Consider the following 24,339-nt stretch of genomic DNA (forward strand, 5'->3'; position numbering starts at 1 on the left):
TTATGTTGTTAGTGATGTTTAAATACAGGATACAAAAACATTTTCACATAATAAAACAAGTGATAAAGTATGGCTCAAATCCATTCAGTCAAAAGGATGATTTCATAAGAATACTGACTAATACCTACATATCATATCAGAAGGACTCCTAAAGGCATAAACAAACTCACTTAAGACATATCATATCAGAAGGACTCCTAAAGGCACAAACAAACTCACTTAAGACATATCATATCAGAAGGACTCCTAAAGGCATAAACAAACTCACTTAAGACATATCATATCAGAAGGACTCCTAAAGGCACAAACAAACTCACTTAAGACATATCATATCAGAAGGACTCCTAAAGGCACAGACAAACTCACTGAAGACATATCATATCAGAAGGACTCCTAAAGGCACAGACAAACTCACTTAAGACATATCATATCAGAAGGACTCATAAAGGCACAGACTAACTCACTTAAGACATATCATATCAGAAGGACTCCTAAAGGCACAAACAAACCCACTTAAGACATATCATATCAGAAAGACTCCTAAAGGCACAAACAAACTCACTTAAGACAAATCATATCAGAAGGACTCCTAAAGGCACAGACAAACTCACTTAAGACATATCATATCAGAAAGACTCCTAAAGGCACAGACAAACTCACTTAAGACATATCATATCAGAAGGATTCCTAAAGGCACAGACAAACTCACTTAAGACATATCATATCAGAAGGATTCCTAAAGGCACAGACAAACTCACTTAAGACATATCATATCAGAAGGACTCCTAAAGGCATAAACAAACTCACTTAAGACATATCATATCAGAAGGACTCCTAAAGGCACAAACTAACCCACTTAAGACATATCATATCAGAAGGACTCCTAAAGGCACAGACAAACTCACTTAAGACATATCATATCAGAAGGACTCCTAAAGGCACAGACAAACTCACTTAAGACATATCATATCAGAAGGACTCCTAAAGGCACAAACAAACTCACTTAAGACATATCATATCAGAAGGACTCCTAAAGGCATAAACAAACTCACTTAAGACATATCATATCAGAAGGACTCCTAAAGGCACAAACTAACCCACTTAAGACATATCATATCAGAAGGACTCCTCAAGGCACAAACAAACTCACTTAAGACATATCATATCAGAAGGACTCCTAAAGGCACAGACAAACTCACTTAAGACATATCATATCAGAAGGACTCCTAAACTCACTTAAGACATATCATATCAGAAGGACTCCTAAAGGCACAAACAAACTCACTTAAGACATATCATATCAGAAGGACTCCTAAAGGCACAAACAAACTCACTTAAGACATATCATATCAGAAGGACTCCTAAAGGCACAAAAAACTCACTTAAGACATATCATATCAGAAGGACTCCTAAAGGCACAAACAAACTCACTTAAGACATATCATATCAGAAGGACTCCTAAAGGCACAAACAAACTCACTTAAGACATATCATATCAGAAAGACTCCTAAAGGCACAGACAAACTCACTTAAGACATATCATATCAGAAGGACTCCTAAAGGCACAGACAAACTCACTTAAGACATATCATATCAGAAGGACTCCTAAAGGCACAAACAAACTCACTTAAGACATATCATATCAGAAGGACTCCTAAAGGAACAAACAAACTCACTTAAGACATATCATATCAGAAGGACTCCTAAAGGCACAGACAAACTCACTTAAGACATATCATATCAGAAGGACTCCTAAAGGCACAAACAAACTCACTTAAGACATATCATATCAGAAGGACACCTAAAGACACAAACAAACTCACTTAAGACATATCATATCAGAAGGACTCCTAAAGGCACAGACAAACTCACTTAAGACATATCATATCAGAAGGACTCCTAAAGGCACAAACTAACTCACTTAAGACATATCATATCAGAAGGACTCCTAAAGGCACAAACTAACTCACTTAAGACATATCATATCAGAAGGACTCCTAAAGGCACAAACAAACTCACTTAAGACATATCATATCAGAAGGACTCCTAAAGGCACAAACAAACTCACTTAAGACATATCATATCAGAAGGACTCCTAAAGGCACAGACAAACTCACTTAAGACATATCATATCAGAAGGACTCCTAAAGGCACAGACAAACTCACTTAAGACATATCATATCAGAAGGACTCCTAAAGGCACAGACAAACTCACTTAAGACATATCATATCAGAAGGACTCCTAAAGGCACAGACAAACTCACTTAAGACATATCATATCAGAAGGACTCCTAAAGGCACAAACTAACTCACTTAAGACATATCATATCAGAAGGACTCCTAAAGGCACAAACTAACTCACTTAAGACATATCATATCAGAAGGACTCCTAAAGGCACAAACTAACTCACTTAAGACATATCATATCAGAAGGACTCCTAAAGGCACAAACAAACTCACTTAAGACATATCATATCAGAAGGACTCCTAAAGGCACAAACAAACTCACTTAAGACATATCATATCAGAAGGACTCCTAAAGGCACAGACAAACTCACTTAAGACATATCATATCAGAAGGACTCCTAAAGGAACAGACAAACTCACTTAAGACATATCATATCAGAAGGACTCCTAAAGGCACAGACAAACTCACTTAAGACATATCATATCAGAAGGACTCATAAAGGCACAGACAAACTCACTTAAGACATATCATATCAGAAGGACTCCTAAAGGCACAGACAAACTCACTTAAGACATATCCTATCAGAAGGACTCCTAAAGGCACAGACAAACTCACTTAAGACATATCCTATCAGAAGGACTCCTAAAGGCACAGACAAACTCACTTAAGACATATCATATCAGAAGGACTCCTAAAGGCACAAACAAACTCACTTAAGACATATCATATCAGAAGGACTCCTAAAGGAACAAACAAACTCACTTAAGACATATCATATCAGAAGGACTCCTAAAGGCACAAACTAACTCACTTAAGACATATCATATCAGAAGGACTCCTAAAGGCACAAACAAACTCACTTAAGACATATCATATCAGAAGGACTCCTCAAGGCATCACTTAAGACATATCATATCAGAAGGACTCCTAAAGGCTAAGACAAACTCACTTAAGACATATCATATCAGAAGGACTCCTCAAGGCATCACTTAAGACATATCATATCAGAAGGACTCCTAAAGGCTAAGACAAACTCACTTAAGACATATCATATCAGAAGGACTCCTAAAGGCACAGACAAACTCACTTAAGACATATCCTATCAGAAGGACTCCTAAAGGCACAGACAAACTCACTTAAGACATATCCTATCAGAAGGACTCCTAAAGGCACAGACAAACTCACTTAAGACATATCATATCAGAAGGACTCCTAAAGGCACAAACAAACTCACTTAAGACATATCATATCAGAAGGACTCCTAAAGGAACAAACAAACTCACTTAAGACATATCATATCAGAAGGACTCCTAAAGGCACAAACTAACTCACTTAAGACATATCATATCAGAAGGACTCCTAAAGGCACAAACAAACTCACTTAAGACATATCATATCAGAAGGACTCCTCAAGGCATCACTTAAGACATATCATATCAGAAGGACTCCTAAAGGCTAAGACAAACTCACTTAAGACATATCATATCAGAAGGACTCCTTAAGGCTAAGACAAACTCACTTAAGACATATCATATCAGAAGGACTCCTAAAGGCACAAACAAACTCACTTAAGACATATCATATCAGAAGGACTCCTAAAGGCATAAACAAACTCACTTAAGACATATCATATCAGAAGGACTCCTATAGGCACAGACAAACTCACTTAAGACATATCATATCAGAAAGACTCCTAAAGGCACAGACAAACTCACTTAAGACATATCATATCAGAAGGACTCCTAAAGGCACAGACAAACTCACTTAAGACATATCATATCAGAAGGACTCCTAAAGGCACAAACAAACTCACTTAAGACATATCATATCAGAAGGACTCCTAAAGGAACAAACAAACTCACTTAAGACATATCATATCAGAAGGACTCCTAAAGGCACAAACTAACTCACTTAAGACATATCATATCAGAAGGACTCCTAAAGGCACAAACAAACTCACTTAAGACATATCATATCAGAAGGACTCCTCAAGGCATCACTTAAGACATATCATATCAGAAGGACTCCTAAAGGCTAAGACAAACTCACTTAAGACATATCATATCAGAAGGACTCCTTAAGGCTAAGACAAACTCACTTAAGACATATCATATCAGAAGGACTCCTAAAGGCACAAACAAACTCACTTAAGACATATCATATCAGAAGGACTCCTAAAGGCATAAACAAACTCACTTAAGACATATCATATCAGAAGGACTCCTAAAGGCATAAACAAACTCACTTAAGACATATCATATCAGAAGGACTCCTATAGGCACAGACAAACTCACTTAAGACATATCATATCAGAAGGACTCCTAAAGGCACAGACAAACTCACTTAAGACATATCCTATCAGAAGGACTCCTAAAGGCACAGACAAACTCACTTAAGACATATCATATCAGAAGGACTCCTAAAGGCACAAACAAACTCACTTAAGACATATCATATCAGAAGGACTCCTAAAGGAACAAACAAACTCACTTAAGACATATCATATCAGAAGGACTCCTAAAGGCACAAACTAACTCACTTAAGACATATCATATCAGAAGGACTCCTAAAGGCACAAACAAACTCACTTAAGACATATCATATCAGAAGGACTCCTCAAGGCATCACTTAAGACATATCATATCAGAAGGACTCCTAAAGGCTAAGACAAACTCACTTAAGACATATCATATCAGAAGGACTCCTTAAGGCTAAGACAAACTCACTTAAGACATATCATATCAGAAGGACTCCTAAAGGCACAAACAAACTCACTTAAGACATATCATATCAGAAGGACTCCTAAAGGCATAAACAAACTCACTTAAGACATATCATATCAGAAGGACTCCTAAAGGCATAAACAAACTCACTTAAGACATATCATATCAGAAGGACTCCTATAGGCACAGACAAACTCACTTAAGACAGAAATAAACTCACAAAAGAATAAACTGAATACAATCAATATTCAACTCCTGCCTACATATAATATCAGACTGATGCCTGCCTACATATAATATCAGACTGATGCCTGCCTACATATAATATCAGACTGATGCCTGCCTACATATAATATCAGACTGATGCCTGCCTACATATAATATCAGACTGATGCCTGCCTACATATAATATCAGACTGATGCCTACCTACATATAATATCAGACTGATGCCTGCCTACATATAATATCAGACCGATGCCTGCCTACATATAATATCAGACTGATGCCTGCCTACATATAATATCAGACCGATGCCTGCCTACATATAATATCAGACTGATGCCTGCCTACATATAATATCAGACTGATGCCTGCCTACATATAATATCAGACCGATGCCTGCCTACATATAATATCAGACTGATGCCTGCCTACATATAATATCAGACCGATGCCTGCCTACATATAATATTAGACTGATGCCTGCCTACATATAATATCAGACCGATGCCTGCCTACATATAATATCAGACTGATGCCTGCCTACATATAATATCAGACCGATGCCTGCCTACATATAATATCAGACTGATGCCTGCCTACATATAATATCAGACTGATGCCTGCCTACATATAATATCAGACTGATGCCTACCTACATATAATATCAGACTGATGCCTACCTACATATAATATCAGACTGATGCCTGCCTACATATAATATCAGACTGATGCCTGCCTACATATAATATCAGACTGATGCCTGCCTACATATAATATCAGACCGATGCCTGCCTACATATAATATCAGACCGATGCCTGCCTACTTTTATATCAGACCGATGCCTGCCTACATATAATATCAGACCGATGCCTGCCTACATATAATATCAGACCGATGCCTGCCTACATATAATATCAGACCGATGCCTGCCTACATATAATATCAGACTGATGCCTGCCTACATATAATATCAGACTGATGCCTGCCTACATATAATATCAGACCGATGCCTGCCTACATATAATATCAGACCGATGCCTGCCTACATATAATATCAGACCGATGGATGCCTGCCTACATATAATATCAGACTGATGCCTAAAGCAGAAATAAACTCTCAAAAGAATATTCTGAATACTATAAACCTCTCAATATTGCCATCAGTGAATGCGATTACTTGTATTTGCACGTCCTAATATTTGTACCATTCCATGAATTTAATGGGCATGGTTCAGAATTGCACATTTAAAACTCATCATTTTTTAATTATATGTATTTATAAACATTTTCTAAAAAATTCCTTGCCAACTTATCAAACTTACGAGACTATTGATGAAGGTGTGTCTATATCTTACCTTGAGACATGGCCTTTTCTTTGGGGGACTACTGGTGGAGCTTACTTCTAATGCACTATTTTCCACTGTATCTTCTTTCTTTTCTTTAACAGCCTCACCATCAGACTCATCTTTGTCTGACACAGTTTCATTATTAGCTGCCATTTCAGAATCAAAGTCATAGGGGTCATCTTTCTCCTTGCTAGCCTCTGATTCTATTTCCTCTTTCTCGTTACTTGCCTCTGATTCTTCTTTGTCATCATCTTCATCATCATTTTGTGAAGGGAGGTTGGCTAGATTTTCCTGATATCTTTTCAGCTCATCACAAGCTTTATTAAAACCTAGGAAATACAATATATTCACTAATGATGAAAAGAAATAACTTTCATATTGTAATGCTACAGCAAACCAACAATATTAAGTTGACATTTAGTAATTTGTTATGTCTTATAGTCCCCATTCATACAGAATGAGATATATGTTTACAAAGAATCTTTGAACAATACAAACTTAAATCAGGTTTATACATATGTATAAATACTTTAAATAGCATATGCTTGTTTTGTAAAAAATGGCATAAAATGAAAGTATTTCTGTAAATTTTTCTGTAACTTCCAATAACCTTACCCTAATAATGTTCATTTCTTATGTTTTCATTGAACCTTTCCCTAATATTTTTTTATCTCCATGGCATCTTTCTAGGCTATTCATAGATTCTACCACTATATCAATTGTTTACGATAATTCTCCACTTGAGATATTTAACTTTTAAAATTTAAAACTTGAGGCTTGCTGAAGTTTTAATATTTAAATTTAACTGTCAAGAGTGAATAAATGTCATATTACACAAATTTAGAGGTGGAATCTGATTCTCTCATGATTTAAGACAATTTATCTTTCTTTTCCAACAAACTTTTTTCTTGAAGTCACAAAAGAAAATTGAGAAAAAGCAGGAGAATTTGACTTCATAATTGAATTCTGACCAATGAAAAACTGATATCAAACAAACAACAAGTTGATTTTAAACAAAGTAATAACCTGGTATGAGAAGGTATACAGAGGCTAAGTAATAACCTGGTCTGAGAAGGTATACAGAGGCTAAGTAATAACCTGGTATGAGAAGGTATACAGAGGCTAAGTAATAACCTGGTCTGAGAAGGTATACAGAGGCTAAGTAATAACCTGGTCTGAGAAGGTATACAGAGGCTAAGTAATAACCTGGTCTGAGAAGGTATACAGAGGCTAAGTAATAACCTGGTCTGAGAAGGTATACAGAGGCTAAGTAATAACTTGGTCTGAGAAGGTATACAGAGGCTAAGTAATAACCTGGTCTGAGAAGGTATACAGAGGCTAAGTAATAACCTGGCCTGAGAAGGTATACAGAGGCTAAGTAATAACCTGGTATGAGAAGGTAAACAGAGGCTAAGTAATAACCTGGTCTGAGAAGGTATACAGAGGCTAAGTAATAACCTGGTCTGTGAAGGTATACAGAGGCTAAGTAATAACCTGGTCTGAGAAGGTATACAGGTATGAGAAGGTATACAGAGGCTAAGTAATAACCTGGTCTGAGAAGGTATACAGAGGTTAAGTAATAACCTGGTCTGAGAAGGTATACAGAGGCTAAGTAATAACCTGGTCTGAGAAGGTATACAGAGGCTAAGTAATAACCTGGTCTGAGAAGGTATACAGAGGCTAAGTAATAACCTGGTATGAGAAGGTATACAGAGGCTAAGTAATAACCTGGTCTGAGAAGGTATAGAGAGGCTAAGTAATAACCTGGTCTGAGAAGGTATACAGAGGCTAAGTAATAACCTGGTCTGAGAAGGTATAGAGAGGCTAAGTAATAACCTGGTCTGAGAAGGTATACAGAGGCTAAGTAATAACGTGGTCTGAGAAGGTATACAGAGGCTAAGTAATAACGTGGTCTGAGAAGGTATACAGAGGCTAAGTAATAACCTGGTCTGAGAAGGTATAGAGAGGCTTAGTAATAACCTGGTCTGAGAAGGTATACAAATGCTAAGTAATAACCTGGTCTGTGAAGGTATAGAGAGGCTAAGTAATAACCTGGTCTGAGAAGGTATACAGAGGCTAAGTAATAACCTGGTCTGAGAAGGTATAGAGAGGCTAAGTAATAACCTGGTCTGAGAAGGTATACAAATGCTAAGTAATAACCTGGTCTGTGAAGGTATAGAGAGGCTAAGTAATAACCTGGTCTGAGAAGGTATACAGAGGCTAAGTAATAACCTGGTCTGAGAAGGTATACAGAGGCTAAGTAATAACCTGGTCTGAGAAGGTATACAGACGCTAAGTAATAACCTGGTCTGAGAAGGTATACAGAGGCTAAGTAATAACCTGGTCTGAGAAGGTATACAGAGGCTAAGTAATAACCTGGTCTGAGAAGGTATAGAGAGGCTAAGTAATAACCTGGTCTGAGAAGGTATACAGAGGCTAAGTAATAACCTGGTCTGAGAAGGTATAGAGAGGCTAAGTAATAACCTGGTCTGAGAAGGTATACAGAGGCTAAGTAATAACGTGGTCTGAGAAGGTATACAGAGGCTAAGTAATAACGTGGTCTGAGAAGGTATACAGAGGCTAAATAATAACCTGGTCTGAGAAGGTATAGAGAGGCTTAGTAATAACCTGGTCTGAGAAGGTATACAAATGCTAAGTAATAACCTGGTCTGTGAAGGTATAGAGAGGCTAAGTAATAACCTGGTCTGAGAAGGTATACAGAGGCTAAGTAATAACCTGGTCTGAGAAGGTATAGAGAGGCTAAGTAATAACCTGGTCTGAGAAGGTATACAAATGCTAAGTAATAACCTGGTCTGTGAAGGTATAGAGAGGCTAAGTAATAACCTGGTCTGAGAAGGTATACAGAGGCTAAGTAATAACCTGGTCTGAGAAGGTATACAGAGGCTAAGTAATAACCTGGTCTGAGAAGGTATACAGACGCTAAGTAATAACCTGGTCTGAGAAGGTATACAGAGGCTAAGTAATAACCTGGTCTGAGAAGGTATACAGAGGCTAAGTAATAACCTGGAGGCTAAGTAATAACCTGGTCTGAGAAGGTATACAGAGGCTAAGTAATAACCTGGTCTGAGAAGGCATACAGAGGCTAAGTAATAACCTGGTCTGAGAAGGTATACAGAGGCTAAGTAATAACCTGGTCTGAGAAGGTATACAGAGGCTAAGTAATAAGGTATACAGAGGCTAAGTAATAACCTGGTCTGAGAAGGTATAGAGAGGCTAAGTAATAACCTGGTCTGAGAAGGTATACAAATGCTAAGTAATAACCTGGTCTGTGAAGGTATAGAGAGGCTAAGTAATAACCTGGTCTGAGAAGGTATACAGAGGCTAAGTAATAACCTGGTCTGAGAAGGTATACAGAGGCTAAGTAATAACCTGGTCTGAGAAGGTATACAGAGGCTAAGTAATAACCTGGTCTGAGAAGGTATACAGAGGCTAAGTAATAACCTGGAGGCTAAGTAATAACCTGGTCTGAGAAGGTATACAGAGGCTAAGTAATAACCTGGAGGCTAAGTAATAACCTGGTCTGAGAAGGTATACAGAGGCTAAGTAATAACCTGGTCTGAGAAGGTATAGAGAGGCTAAGTAATAACCTGGTCTGAGAAGGTATAGAGAGGCTAAGTAATAACCTGGTCTGAGAAGGTATACAAATGCTAAGTAATAACTTGGTCTGAGAAGGTATAGAGAGGCTAAGTAATAACCTGGTCTGAGAAGGTATACAGAGGCTAAGTAATAACCTGGTCTGAGAAGGTATACAGAGGCTAAGTAATAACCTGGTCTGAGAAGGTATACAGAGGCTAAGTAATAACCTGGTCTGAGAAGGTATACAGAGGCTAAGTAATAACCTAGAGGCTAAGTAATAACCTGGTCTGAGAAGGTATACAGAGGCTAAGTAATAACCTGGAGGCTAAGTAATAACCTGGTCTGAGAAGGTATACAGAGGCTAAGTAATAACCTGGTCTGAGAAGGTATACAGAGGCTAAGTAATAACCTGGAGGCTAAGTAATAACCTGGTCTGAGAAGGTATACAGAGGCTAAGTAATAACCTGGAGGCTAAGTAATAACCTGGTCTGAGAAGGTATACAGAGGCTAAGTAATAACCTGGTCTGAGAAGGTATACAGAGGCTAAGTAATAACCTGGTCTGAAAAGGTATACAGAGGCTAAGTAATAACCTGGAGGCTAAGTAATAACCTGGTCTGAGAAGGTATACAGAGGCTAAGTAATAACCTGGAGGCTAAGTAATAACCTGGTCTGAGAAGGTATACAGAGGCTAAGTAATAACCTGGTCTGAGAAGGTATACAGAGGCTAAGTAATAATCTGGAGGCTAAGTAATAACCTGGTCTGAGAAGGTATAGAGAGGCTAAGTAATAACCTGGTCTGAGAAGGTATAGAGAGGCTAAGTAATAACCTGGTCTGAGAAGGTATACAGAGGCTAAGTAATAACCTGGTCTGAGAAGGTATACAGAGGCTAAGTAATAACCTGGTCTGAGAAGGTAAACAGAGGCTAAGAATTACAGAATCAATAACACAATTTTGCCAAACAAATTATTGCTTTAAAACAAAAGTGCTGAAGCTTGTCTTGCCAGCATTGTTGATCATGACTTAATTTGTTGTAAAAAATCTTTGATATCAAGGCAAAGCTTCTATTACATAAATTTATCATTTATATATGATCAATGAAAATGAGGTCAAGTTCAGATGAGCCATCACATGAAAATGTACAATCATTCTATACACCAAATACATTTTACCTCTAACTTATTAATGAGAACCTGATGTCATCAAGAAAACTCATTGTTGATCAATGTAATGTGAAAATATCATAGCAATAAAATGGACCTGCAGAAAATCTTGCAGAGAATATCCATAAATTTGATGGTTAAAGTCCCATAACTCTGGAAAGCAAATATGAAAATTTCGATATTAAAAGGAAACTTTTTTTTTTATCAATCCAAACAATAATGTAAAGTTTAAAGTGAACTATAAAGCATACTCAATGTGTCCAACAATTTTATTCTCATAACTGCTGAATCACAAATCAGAAAATTTTCAAACACCTTAAGTAGCTACTTTTACAAATCCCAACAACCGAGTAAAGTTTCCAAGTAAATAGATCCACACTTAATAACTATGTAATATGTGAAAAATTGCCTAAAATCTGACAGCATGAATTGTGGTATACCATTGTTGGTCCACACATCTTATTAAAGCTAGAGAATGCTTTTACCAAATTTCATAAACTTCATGGAATATTTGAATCAGCAGAAGAAAGATTCCTTTTTATATTTTCTTGTGATATGCTGTTCCAAAGTAACAGGACTTTAACCTTCTTTGAGCATACAAAAATCTTAAATATATTTTTGTGTGTTTCAATATATGAGAAGTTTGTTATCAAATGTTCCATCCTCAATGTTCTTCATGTGATAAATAAAACGTACCTGCAGTTCTTTTTGTGACTCGATTCTGAATATTGAACGTACCTACAGTTCTTTTTGTGACTAGTTTCTGAATACTAAACGTACCTACAGTTCTTTTTGTGACTAGTTTCTGAATATTGATATCTACTGGTTTTATTGATTCCTTAGGTAATAGAGATCTGCCAAGAGAAACATAATGTTCTAATTACAAAGTATACATAAAAAAAAAAAAAAAACATATCTAAACAAAGCTAAATGAACATAGACATTCAATTATAATTTTTGTACTACAATAAATAAATTATATACTGAAAAATAAATGGATGCGATTGTTAAGAATTCTCACTTCAAAAGCAGGATAATTTCTTTATCAGAATGATTCTGCAAGTACTCGTATTTCGGTGCTTTATTTCTACTGTTTTTGTGCTTTGTACCGATCTTTTTGAGGTAAGCCAATTACAACTGATTTTTACTGTTTGTTCTTATGCTGTGCTGCTCCTCCTCAGTCCCAGGTTAGGAGGAGGACTGAGCACTCACAAAAATGTTTAACCCCACTACTGTAAATTCAGAAATTATTGCGAGGTTTTTATTAATGCGAATAATGCGACTTGGTGATCATCGCAATAATAAGAACTCGCATTCTGATATCTGATACAAAAATCTATATGCAGATTTTCCTGAAATCGCAATAATAAATCTCGCATTTTAGTCCATTCTTTAAAAATCGCAATAATAAATGCACGTAATAATTTCTGAATTTACAGTATATTGTTTATGTGCCTATCCCAAGTCAGGAGCCTGTAGTTGTTGTGGTTTGTGTCCATCATTTTTTTTTTTTCGTAAACTGTTTTGTTATAAATAAGGCTGTTAGTTTTCTTGTTTGAATGGTTTCACATTTTTCATGTTGGTGCCTTATATAGCAGACTATACGTTACTGATTGTTCTCATTGTTACAGGCCGTATGGTGGCCTTTAATTGCTTACATCCACTTAATTTGAAATCTGGTGGATAGTTGTCTTATTGGCAATCATACCACATCTCCTTATTTTTATACTAATATCATGATTTACTCTTTCTTAGGATTCTTAATGGAGAATTTCATTAAAAATGATTCTTGGAGTGAAATTTTTTTACCAAAGGTAGTTCTTTTGAGTGGACAATTTCGTCAATGGCAGTTCTGTGAGTACAGACTTCTTTTAAGGTAGGTTTCTGGGTGAAATAATCCTTCATATGTAATTGTTTTACTGAGTATCTTCATGACCTTAGAAGTGTAACTGTAACTAACTGTTATCCTTATGACCTATATGTGACCTACCTTTGATGAAATCCACCAAAAAATCTGACATCACATCGATCACCGAGTCTCCTAATTATCTTGGCAGGCCAGTAACTGTAACCTTTCAGTTTTGCATATACCAGTTCATGTGGTGGGTCCTACAGAGACAAGTATTAAAACTTCTTGATAAAACAACTGAATTATAACATACACTTCACACATTAGATGCATGATTTTTTATGGCCAAGGAACAGTAATTGAAGGGATTCTACAAAATTTGAAGTTTTGGCATACTGATAAATCTAATGCATATGCATCCAAAGATTGAGTTTAAGGTACCAGTCCATCCAATCAGGCAGAGGTTGAACAAATCTTACTTGCCCAGGGCTTTGTACCAGTCCATCCAATCAGGCAGATGTTGAACAAATCTTACTTGCCCAGGGCTTTGTACCAGTCCATCCAATCAGGCAGAGGTTGAACAAATCTTACTTGCCCAGGGCTTTGTACCAGTCCATCCAATCAGGCAGATGTTGAACAAATCTTACTTGCCCAGGGCTTTGTACCAGTCCATCCAATCAGGCAGAGGTTGAACAAATCTTACTTGCCAAGGGTTTTGTACCAGTCCATCCAATCAGGCAGAGGTTGAACAAATCTTACTTGCCCAGGGCTTTGTACCAGTCCATCCAATCAGGCAGAGGTTGAACAAATCTTACTTGCCCAAGGCTTTGTACCAGTCCATCCAATCAGGCAGATGTTGAACAAATCTTACTTGCCCAGGGCTTTGTACCAGTCCATCCAATCAGACAGAGGTTGAACAAATCTTACTTGCCCAGGGCTTTGTACCAGTCCATCCAATCAGGCAGAGGTTGAACAAATCTTACTTGCCCAGGGCTTTGTACCAGTCCATCCAATCAGGCAGATGTTGAACAAATCTTACTTGCCCAGGGCTTTGTACCAGTCCATCCAATCAGGCAGAGGTTGAACAAATCTTAATTGCCCAGGGCTTTGTACCAGTCCATCCAATCAGGCAGAGGTTGAACAAATCTTACTTGCCCAGGGAATTTATACCAGTCCATCCAATCAGGCAGAGGTTGAACAAATCTTACTTGCCAAGGGCTTTGTACCAGTCCATCCAATCAGGCAGAGGTTGAAATTTTCTGACAAATCTTACTTGCCCAGGGCTTTTTTATAACATTTGCAAGCGGAATACACATACTAGTCCAAGTCTTTAACAATCCTTGTTTGCCTTGTCCAAAGTTATATTTACAAACTTGCTGACAGTATTTATTGATGAACATACCGACACAAGTCAGTACAGTACAGATACAGTACAGTACAAGTCACATACCGACACAAGTCAGTACAGTACAGATATTAAACCTATTTTTATGTTTTCTCTTTTTATAGAGATGAAGCATGTCAGATTTTTATAGAGACGAAGCATGTCAGATTTTTATAGAGACGAAGCATGTCAGATTTTTATAGAGACGAAGCATGTCAGATTTTTATAGAGACGAAGCATGTCAGATTTTTATAGAGACGAAGCATGTCAGATTTTTATAGAGATGAAGCATGTCAGATTTTGTCAGATTTTTATAGAGACGAAGCATGTCAGATTTTTATAGAGATGAAGCATGTCAGATTTTTATAGAGATGAAGCATGTCAGATTTTTATAGAGATGAAGCATGTCAGATTTTTATAGAGATGAAGCATGTCAGATTTTTATAGAGATGAAGCATGTCAGACTTTTATAGAGACGAAGCATGTCAGATTTTTATAGAGACGAAGCATGTCAGATTTTTATAGAGATGAAGCATGTTAGATTTTTATAGAGATGAAGCATGTCAGATATGAAGCATGTCAGATTTTTATAGAGATGAAGCATGTCAGATTTTGCTAACTCATTGCACATGTTTATTTTTTACATATAACTAGTACTGTATATTTATATTTATAGTATAATCTATGAAGTACTGTTGGTAGAATGAAACTCTCCCCAACCATCCATATACTTGCTTTATGCTGTCACTCAAATGACATTGAATGTTTAAAAATTAAAAAAAAAAACCACAGAAAAACAGTGATTGTGCTTTGTTTGTCTGCAATCAGTTAGCAATATTTTCATGAAAATTTCTTTTCTATATATCATTACAATCTGAATAATGTCTGACAGTAAAGAACCTATATATCATTACAATCTGAATAATGTCTGACAGTAAAGAACCTATATATCATTACAATCTGAATAATGTCTGACAGTAAAGAACCCATATATTATTACAATCTGAATAATGTCTGAAGAGTAAAGAACTTACACACGGCTGACAGAACCAATTATCTGGCTTGGCATTGGACAAGTAGTAACAGCTACGGCATTGTTTTATTTCTTCTACCTAAAATATTTTTAACATCACATAGTTAAAACATTGCACATGTAATAACAACTATGACATTGTTTAATTTCTTCCACATACAATGTTATAAACATCACATAGTTAAAACATTGCACATGTAATAACAACTATGACATTGTTTAATTTCTTCCACATACAATGTTATAAACATCACATAGTTAAAACATTGCACATGTAATAACAACTATGACATTGTTTAATTTCTTCCACATACAATGTTATAAACATCACATAGTTAAAACATTGCACATGTAATAACAACTATGACATTGTTTAATTTCTTCCACATACAATTTCATAAACATATAATAACAGCTACTAAAGTAAACAATGTAGTCTACACTCTTGATAGATAGCATAAATCCTAATATAAAATAATTTTCTCAAAATTTTAGATTCTTTTAACACAACAAAATTTTTGACCGCAAATTCAATCCCAGGAATCAATTCTGGACTAGCATATTATACTTATATATCAATTTTCATTGAAATTCATGTTAAAAAAAGTCAAATTTTTTGTAGCAAATTTTAAAAGTTATATATAGTTTTGATAGATTTGTAAAAATTCTTTGTAAGTAGTTTACATTTTGTGTATTGTCCACAATAAGTGTGGATAACTAAATAAAAGACTTTTTCTTTGTGAAAGTATTTTTTTTCACCTTTTTTCTATGATCATTATCATTCATTGCACAAAACTTCTTTTTTACTATTTACATCTTGATGACATGAGGGCATTCCAATGTATTGTTGCCACAGAGATTTCTACTTACGTAACTTTTGACTGGTAACCTATCTATAAATACGCGGACATTATCAAGTGCAAAATAACATTCCTTATCGCTTGTTATAACTTCATTTCTTCGATGAATACTCATAAAAATATCTTTTTTTAGAACATAAATTAATAATATGAAAATGTTTTGTCGTTAGAAATATATATATAAGTAAAAAATCATTAATATCTATGCACACGTACAGAAAATTTGTGTTAACGCATGTGGAAGAATATCTCAAGAACGTTTTGCGGGAAAATATGAATGCCTACTCAAATCCAATCTATTAGAAAAATCGAATTATTACAGAAGAGTGTCCACAATGCACTTACACTGCACTATCATTAGAATAGTAGAATAGAATGATAAACAAATGGATGAAAATTATGTATACATGTAACTGTTATATACAAATATTAATATAATATATAACAACAAACCAGAGTATACTGATTTGTATCACTACAATATAATAGTTATTACCGGGAGGTTGAATTCCCTGTCATTTATTCATCATCCATGCACGAACTTGTCTCAGAAAAAAATATATCTCTGTACATTAACTTCACTTTCAGGTATAGAGATGTGATTTTTTTTTCTGAGACAAGTGCTTGTGACCATCCACAAGAAATTGCGGTCATCCGATGTTCAGTACTTCAGTACTTTGATTATTTCTGTTATTCGTTTTTCTGTCAGCCAATTCAGTTATATTAGTCTTATGTTTATAACAGATAATTTCAACTTGTATATTGTATTTTATCTAATGCTTTCTATATTTGTCTTGCATGCAATGCCAGTTAAGGAGACTTGCCTAAGCTGTTTCCACATTTAAGTTTGTGATTAGGTTACACAACCTAGACGTACCTCTGTGTTAAGTGTATTACCTAGTTTTCTTATGAATTCAATATACTGTCATTTTTTTATTTTTAATTATGTAATTTGGTTTTCATTCAGCTACATATAATTCACAATTTTGCATTTTTTACTCCTGTTCACACTCTTTTCCTATTGTTTTGGCCAATTAATAGAAATTATTAATGATTTAGTTTCTACTTGTACTTTTACCTCATGTTCACAATCTTTTGCCATTATTCTGGCCAATTCAGCTATGCCACCTTTATATTCATCTGTAAAAAAGACTTTGTTTGAAGTTAGTCTAATCAATGTGAATAGGGAGATATCAGAATAAACATAAAACACAACTGTATCAAAGAAATAAATTTACTTTTTTTTTTGGAATTTTGAGCCATATGTAACCTTGAAACTGGTAATGAAATGAAATATATTTTTCACCTGTTGGTAGGACCAGTTCATGAAGAGTCCATTTTACCTTCATATAGCATGTATTGTGGTACACAAGCAGGCAGATACCCAGTTGAAATTAAACAAAAGAAATGGAACTCTTTATTAGAGAAGGTAAAAAAGGTTAAGTTGGTATATTTGAATTGTTTACATCTGTTTCTATGGGCTTTAAAAGTTTAATGAATGTGCATAATTTAGGATTTTATGCATCATATATACCTGTTTTTACTAAAATTATAGTATGGAGCTTCGAGTTCTTTGTAAAATGTTAAATTAAAGACAAATTTTCACAAAACAGTTGTTTGTGGTAAGTGCAAATACATGTGGATCTTTTATGTGCAAAAGAATAAATTCCGCCGAAAAAAAATCCACAGAAAGATAAAAGATTGATCTTTTTAAAGCATTAATTTGCATCTCTGCCGCCGGCAACTGTTTTATTGGAAAAAATCCTAAAAATGGGCAATAATTTCATCAAAATAGAGAATATTGAGTACACCTTTTTATGTTTAGGCGTGTTTGAGTTGACTATTTTGTCTTGAAAACTTATAAAGCAAAAATATTTGATGCATCATCTCGCTTAAGATTTTATTATTTTTATATAGTTAGGCTACAGGTTGATATAATAACTTTAAAAATGTACAGTACTAAAAAATGAAATATATGGGTCAAGTGAAATACCTTTTTAATGAGTCATAACAACAGAGTAGGTGTGTTTGAATAACAAATTTTGACTAAAAGTACTTGACGACAGACTTAACAAGTGGATCTTAAAAATGCATAACTTAAAAAAAAACTTCATTCTTTGTGTGTGTTATCTAGGGTTATTAGTCTTCAACCTCTGAAAATTTTTAGTCTGCCCTTTCATGAAATATTTAATTAGAATTTTTTTAAAATGTTTTTGGACTTTCGAAAATTCTCCCTGAACCGATCATACAATAGTTTTAAGTTGACTAAAGGCAGAAAACTACAAATGATGCTCAATAGTTAGTAGATACATTTGTCTTTTAAAATACAACTGGTACATAAGGATCGTAATGATGCTTTGTTTATAAATTTATCGGTTTTCAAGAGCTAAATTGACAGCACGTCATCCCTACAATGGCTTCTGTTTTTACGATTGTAAAAATTAGGTGGCGTTTTGGGGAGATAATTTTACAAAGTAGAATCCTGACTGAATTTGTGTTTATCAACTATATATATTACAAATGCATTGTGGTATATAAGTTGTGTATATTACCTCCATATATTAAATGCGTATTGTGGTATATAAGTTGTGTGTCTGCCAGGAACTCTTCCAGACTTCTGTATTTGTGGTTATTGACTTTATTTTCTATTGTATTTAAGTCACTATGTTTAAAGACAAAGAATTCAGAGTAATTCACTTCTTCTTCTCTGTGGCCTATTTTGTGTAGTTCTCTTGTCTGAAATATAACATATAAAAAATACAGGAATCTGTTCAGTAGTTGTCGTTTGTTGAAGTGGTTCATAAGTGTTTCTCGTTTCTTGTTTTTTATATAGATTAGACCGTTGGTTTTCCTGTTTGAATGGTTTTACACTACTAATTTTTGGGGCCCTTTATAGCTTGCTGTTCGGTGTGAGCCAAGACTCCCTGTTGAAGACCGTACTTTGACCTATAATGGTTTACTTTTATAAATTTTGACTTGGATGGAGAGTTGTCTCATTGGCACTCATACCACATCTTCTTATATCTATATACAAAGCTTAATTAAATACACTTTAGTTTTTTCATCAATAAGCATATACCCCGGTATACATTTTTTGAGAATAGATTGGAGAGTCGTAATATCTTAAGAAATCCACCAATCAACATGCAATTAGAATTAACCAGAATTAAAATAAATGTAACTTTAATAAACTGTTGGCCTACCACTCTTAGATCCCCATAAACTGATCTAATTACAAACTGATACATAATTGACACCAATGCAGCTGGAAACAGCACACATAACTCTGGCTTTTTCGAATTAGTTGAGGCAGAACAAAAAGTTAAAACAAACCAATGAAGCATGAGCAATAAGCAATTTTGATTAATTAACTTTTCTCATTAAACTTTTCACTAAACCGCAATTACATGTGAGTATTTCAACTGTGAATAAGAGTCATCTGTTGCAAGTTAAGAAGTCTGATGAAATTAAAAGTGGACATTGTCTTCTCTTATATATTATAGTGACCACTATTTTAGTTCACACATTTTATATAAACACGTCTTACCTTCTCCTTCATCCTCATAACAGTATAACTCAACAGTGTGTTTAACATCTTTCTTTTTAACTTTCTTACTCTTCCAGCCTGTAATACAAATAGCATTATATAACTACTGGTTCCCAGAATCCTGTCCTGTTCACTTTGACAGGATGCATAATAATGACTAGTGTTTCTATCAGATTTCATAGCCTGTAAGGTATAGAGGTAAGTAACCATGTTACAAACAACACATTAGAGTCATTTGAAAAGGTGTACACATTTTTGGTGTAAAGGGTCAATATTATTCCAATAGTTGAACAATTGACATGATTTGGGAATGTTGAATGTTGTTTGCAATCATCAAAAACCTGAATATACAATAAAATGTACAGGATACATGTGCATGACAAAGCTTGTTGCCATGTATAAAGAAGCTATGAATTTTGGTTGCTGAGAAAAATGTGTATGACATTTCAAAGATGTCAGTTTTAAGCTAACAGGAAGTAGAACATTGGAAGAATTTAAAACCTGTCACATGGTATGGCATTATTAGATGAAGCTTGGTGCCATATATTTAGAAGCTATGACCAGAGAAAAAGGTTACACAAAAAGTGTTAAGGACCGACAGAGGTTATGGGGCCTTGAGTATAAAAAAGTTTATAAACCCCCATTTAGAAAAATTCCTGTATCCAGCATAACCTGCAATAATACAAACAATATAATTATGTAATCTATGTGATCCTATACCAATAGATTCATATATATCTGTCAATACACATATTGTGGTTAAATTAATACATAATCAATATAACTTTAAGGAAATCAAATATTACTACCTTATTCTTGTACATTACATCAGTGATTGGTTTTTTTGACTGGACTATTTGTTTCTATATTAACTGGCTTATTTCTAACAAAAAAATGTGCTCAAAGGCCAACATCATTATTATCTTAAAGCCTCTATTATAAAATTTTAAAAGTTAAAATGTTCATAAAAATAATATAGTCACATGCAAACTATTGTACTGAATAAATAAAGCAAAAAAACACTGTTCAAACCCACTGATATTTACCTGTTATTTTCTTAAGCAAAAGAGCTGGTTGTTATATAAGCAAATGAATATATCCATAGCTTTATATATTTACATGCTATATACATGATAAAAGTACATTATTCATGTTATTAGACTGGTATGACAAAAAGTCTTTCCTAGCCTTTAATAACATTTGAAAAAGTCTTAATGCCAGTATGCCTAGGGTTTTTGATGCTTTGACTGACCGACAACAGCAAATCATAATTGTAAGTTTGTAACTGTACAATCTGTTCATCAGGTGATGTGACATCACCATAAATAATGTATATACATGCACCAACTAATCAGAGTTTTTCCTGCTGTAGAAAATAGTTAATACTGACCACACCAATCAATCAATCATTTATTAACATATGCCCTTTAAAAAAATATAACTTACAGAAATCCTGATACTAGTGATAGGGAGGACATACAAAACTTATTAACATCCCTACTTTGGTTGCTTCAACATATTTATTCCCTATAGGTCTTGCTGTCAGTATAGGAATTTTGTAAAGATCTTTGTTTAACTTTGTTAAATTCATTCAACCCATGTCCAAATTCATGATGTACAACTTGATATTCATGGTCTCTTGTCTGAGAAGGTTATGTGACAACCTGCAGATTTTAGTGCAATGTGTTGTTAGATTGCTGTATATCGATGACTTGAATGTTTTATTTACAGGCTTTAACAAGAACTCATCCAGTCATTGTCATAATAAATTTGAACTCGGAAATCCAGTCTAAAAATATCCATCACTCCTATCAACAGTGTTCTCCAATCCCACTCCTGTCAACCATATAATCCCAGCATGCATCACCATATCACATGACCACCTATATATGTACCTCATCAAATAAGTAGAGAGTTTGTAAACTTTCACCACTGTAACTTGCCTCTAGTTCCTTGTGATTTAATAAAGGTCAAAGGTTATATTAATACTACAAGTTACAATTAGTAAAGGTTAAGAAATACAATATTTTACAGCATGATTATTGTTGAGAAGTATATAAACTTGATATTGTCAATCAACTTCCTTATGTCCTTTCTACATGTCCAACTTATAGTGAATAATTATTGGAACAAATGCTGTCTACTGTGGATTCATTTATTTTTCGTGGGTATCAATTTTCATGGATTGAGGAAAACTTAGATTTTTGTGGATATTTGACTACATGGTTTTGCCTAAGTCTGAATACAAGCTTATAGAAAATTTGTCTTTCTTTGAACATTTAAATTCCTGTTTCACCTGTACCCATGAAATCCAAACAAATTGGTATTCAATGAATAATAATGAATCCACACAAATTGGTATTCAATGAATAATAATGAATCCACACAAATTGGTATTCAATGAATAATAATGAATCCACACAAATTGGTATTCAATGAATAAGAATGGTACAAAGGGAAAATAAGGTGATGGAGATATAAGTTAAAACAGACATAAACTCATACATATAAGACCCTTCATTAAGAATGCTGATCAAATTGACTAAGTATGAAATTTCCCTGGTTTGTCACCATGACACTCAAGATTGCTACTATAAATACCATGGACAGCACCAATGACATATAGAAGTAAGGATTTAATTGTCACTATAAATACCATGGACAGCACCAATGACATATAGAAGTAAGGATTTAATTGTCATTTTAATTGGGTGGGGGGAATTAACTGTTTTCCAATGGTTTGTTGTGTAAAGAAAACATTAAACAGTTAATTTCCCACCAAAGTGCTCAATTGTCAGCAAGATTTTACTTCTTTTAGTTATTCTAACTTGACTGAGTACCAGAATGTCCTACCACAGATTAGGTAACCTGTTTCTTATCATATTCAGAGTCAGAAGTGGGTAATATGAATATAGTCTATTGTAGTGTAAAATGATGAACTGATGTCAGTTTATATATTTTAAAACAAGGTAAGTTAACAGAAAGCATGTGTAGATTATTTTCACTAACATAAGAAATTTAAGAGATGTAACTTCATACTTATTATACTTCAAATTTCCAGATTTACTAACAGGAAATGCAAATTTTGTTAAACCTGACGCTCAAAAATAAGCTTCGTGACAAAAATCTTTATTATACTTTTTGAATGACATTTTGGCCAATTACATTTATAAACATGATAAAACACTATATTTTTTACTTTTCATCCCAAGTAATTTTAAGATAAAACAATTTTATAATATATTATTAGGAAGCTATAATAATACAGCAAAAATTGGAAAATGACATAAAAATTGTAAAAAAAGAGTACGAGAGTTAACATACTTGTTGCTGTTGGTATAAGAGGAAGAACTATGAATGCAGTGTAGTCCTTCATTTTTACAAACACATACATTTACATAGCTATAGAATATACATGTTACAATTCTACATACTGCAAATTCAGAAATTATAGCGAGGTTTATATCAATAAGATTAATGCGACTGGGTGAGAATCACAATAAAACAAACTCGCATTCTAATAACTGAAACATAGATCTGTTTGCAAATTTTTTCGAAATAGCAATAATTAAAATTGCATTTTTGTTCATTTTTGAAAAGTCGCAATAATAAATGCAAGCAATAATTTCTGAATTTACAGTAATCACAGGGTAATGTAACTCAAGCTGGTAAAATAAGTGCATAGCAGGGTTACAAGGAAACAAATTAAACTGCCAAAGATATGATAATCAAGATTAATAGAGGTTCATGTTAACATAGAACAAAATACCTTAGATATCTTTGTTAAGTGTTGGATTCCATTAAATATTGGATAATTGGTCTTTAAAAGTTAAAGTCAAGCAGAAAATAGGAAAAGATATGTAAAATCTCAGTACAATTTTCAAATTCTAATAATTGCATCAGAATAGTCATGTTAAAAACACAATGTAGCATTGGCAAACTTTCTTCCATGTGCCTACTGTCAGGGAAAATGATCATACAGGCACTAAGCCAGCATTACTAGTTTGTGAAATTACTGTTATGGAAAATGATCATACAGGCGCTAAGCCAGCATTACTAGTTTGTGAAATTACTGTCAGGGAAGATGATCATACAGGCATTAAGCCAACATTACTAGTTTGTGAAATTACTGTCAGGGAAGATGATCATACAGGCGTTAAGCCAGCATTACTAGTTTGTGAAATTACTGTCAGGGAAGATGATCATACAGGCGTTAAGCCAGCATTACTAGTTTGTCAAATTACTGAAAAGAAGTTTATTTATGTTTAGTTTGAATGGCCTTATTCAAATAACTCAAGAATGGTAAAAGTGTCGCCACCAAATTTCGTACTTAATCTGTATTATGTAGTAATAAGCATTGTGTATAAGTTTCATAACATTTGGTTGCGGCAAACTAAAGTTAGAAAACGTAAACAAAAAATTTGTA

At 34.4% G+C, this 24,339-nt stretch overlaps 1 protein-coding gene across 12 annotated transcripts in view; it reads right to left on the reverse strand.

The window, feature by feature from the left end:
• Positions 1 to 24,339, reverse strand: part of LOC127731239 (zinc finger MYND domain-containing protein 11-like) — a 54,314-nt gene that overhangs the window by 19,705 nt on the left and 10,270 nt on the right. For all 12 annotated transcript variants that reach the window (XM_052240246.1, XM_052240247.1, XM_052240245.1 and 9 more), the window contains 7 exons: positions 19,914 to 19,991; positions 18,919 to 19,102; positions 17,445 to 17,506; positions 15,508 to 15,585; positions 13,231 to 13,349; positions 12,021 to 12,094; positions 6,491 to 6,810 (listed from right to left, as the gene is read on the reverse strand). In XM_052240246.1, coding sequence (XP_052096206.1) covers positions 6,491 to 6,810; positions 12,021 to 12,094; positions 13,231 to 13,349; positions 15,508 to 15,585; positions 17,445 to 17,506; positions 18,919 to 19,102; positions 19,914 to 19,991 — 915 coding nt within the window. The remainder of the gene's footprint in view (positions 1 to 6,490; positions 6,811 to 12,020; positions 12,095 to 13,230; positions 13,350 to 15,507; positions 15,586 to 17,444; positions 17,507 to 18,918; positions 19,103 to 19,913; positions 19,992 to 24,339) is intronic.

Source organism: Mytilus californianus, unplaced genomic scaffold (assembly GCF_021869535.1).
Source record: "Mytilus californianus isolate M0D057914Y unplaced genomic scaffold, xbMytCali1.0.p SCAF_2, whole genome shotgun sequence".
NCBI lineage: Eukaryota > Metazoa > Mollusca > Bivalvia > Mytilida > Mytilidae > Mytilus > Mytilus californianus.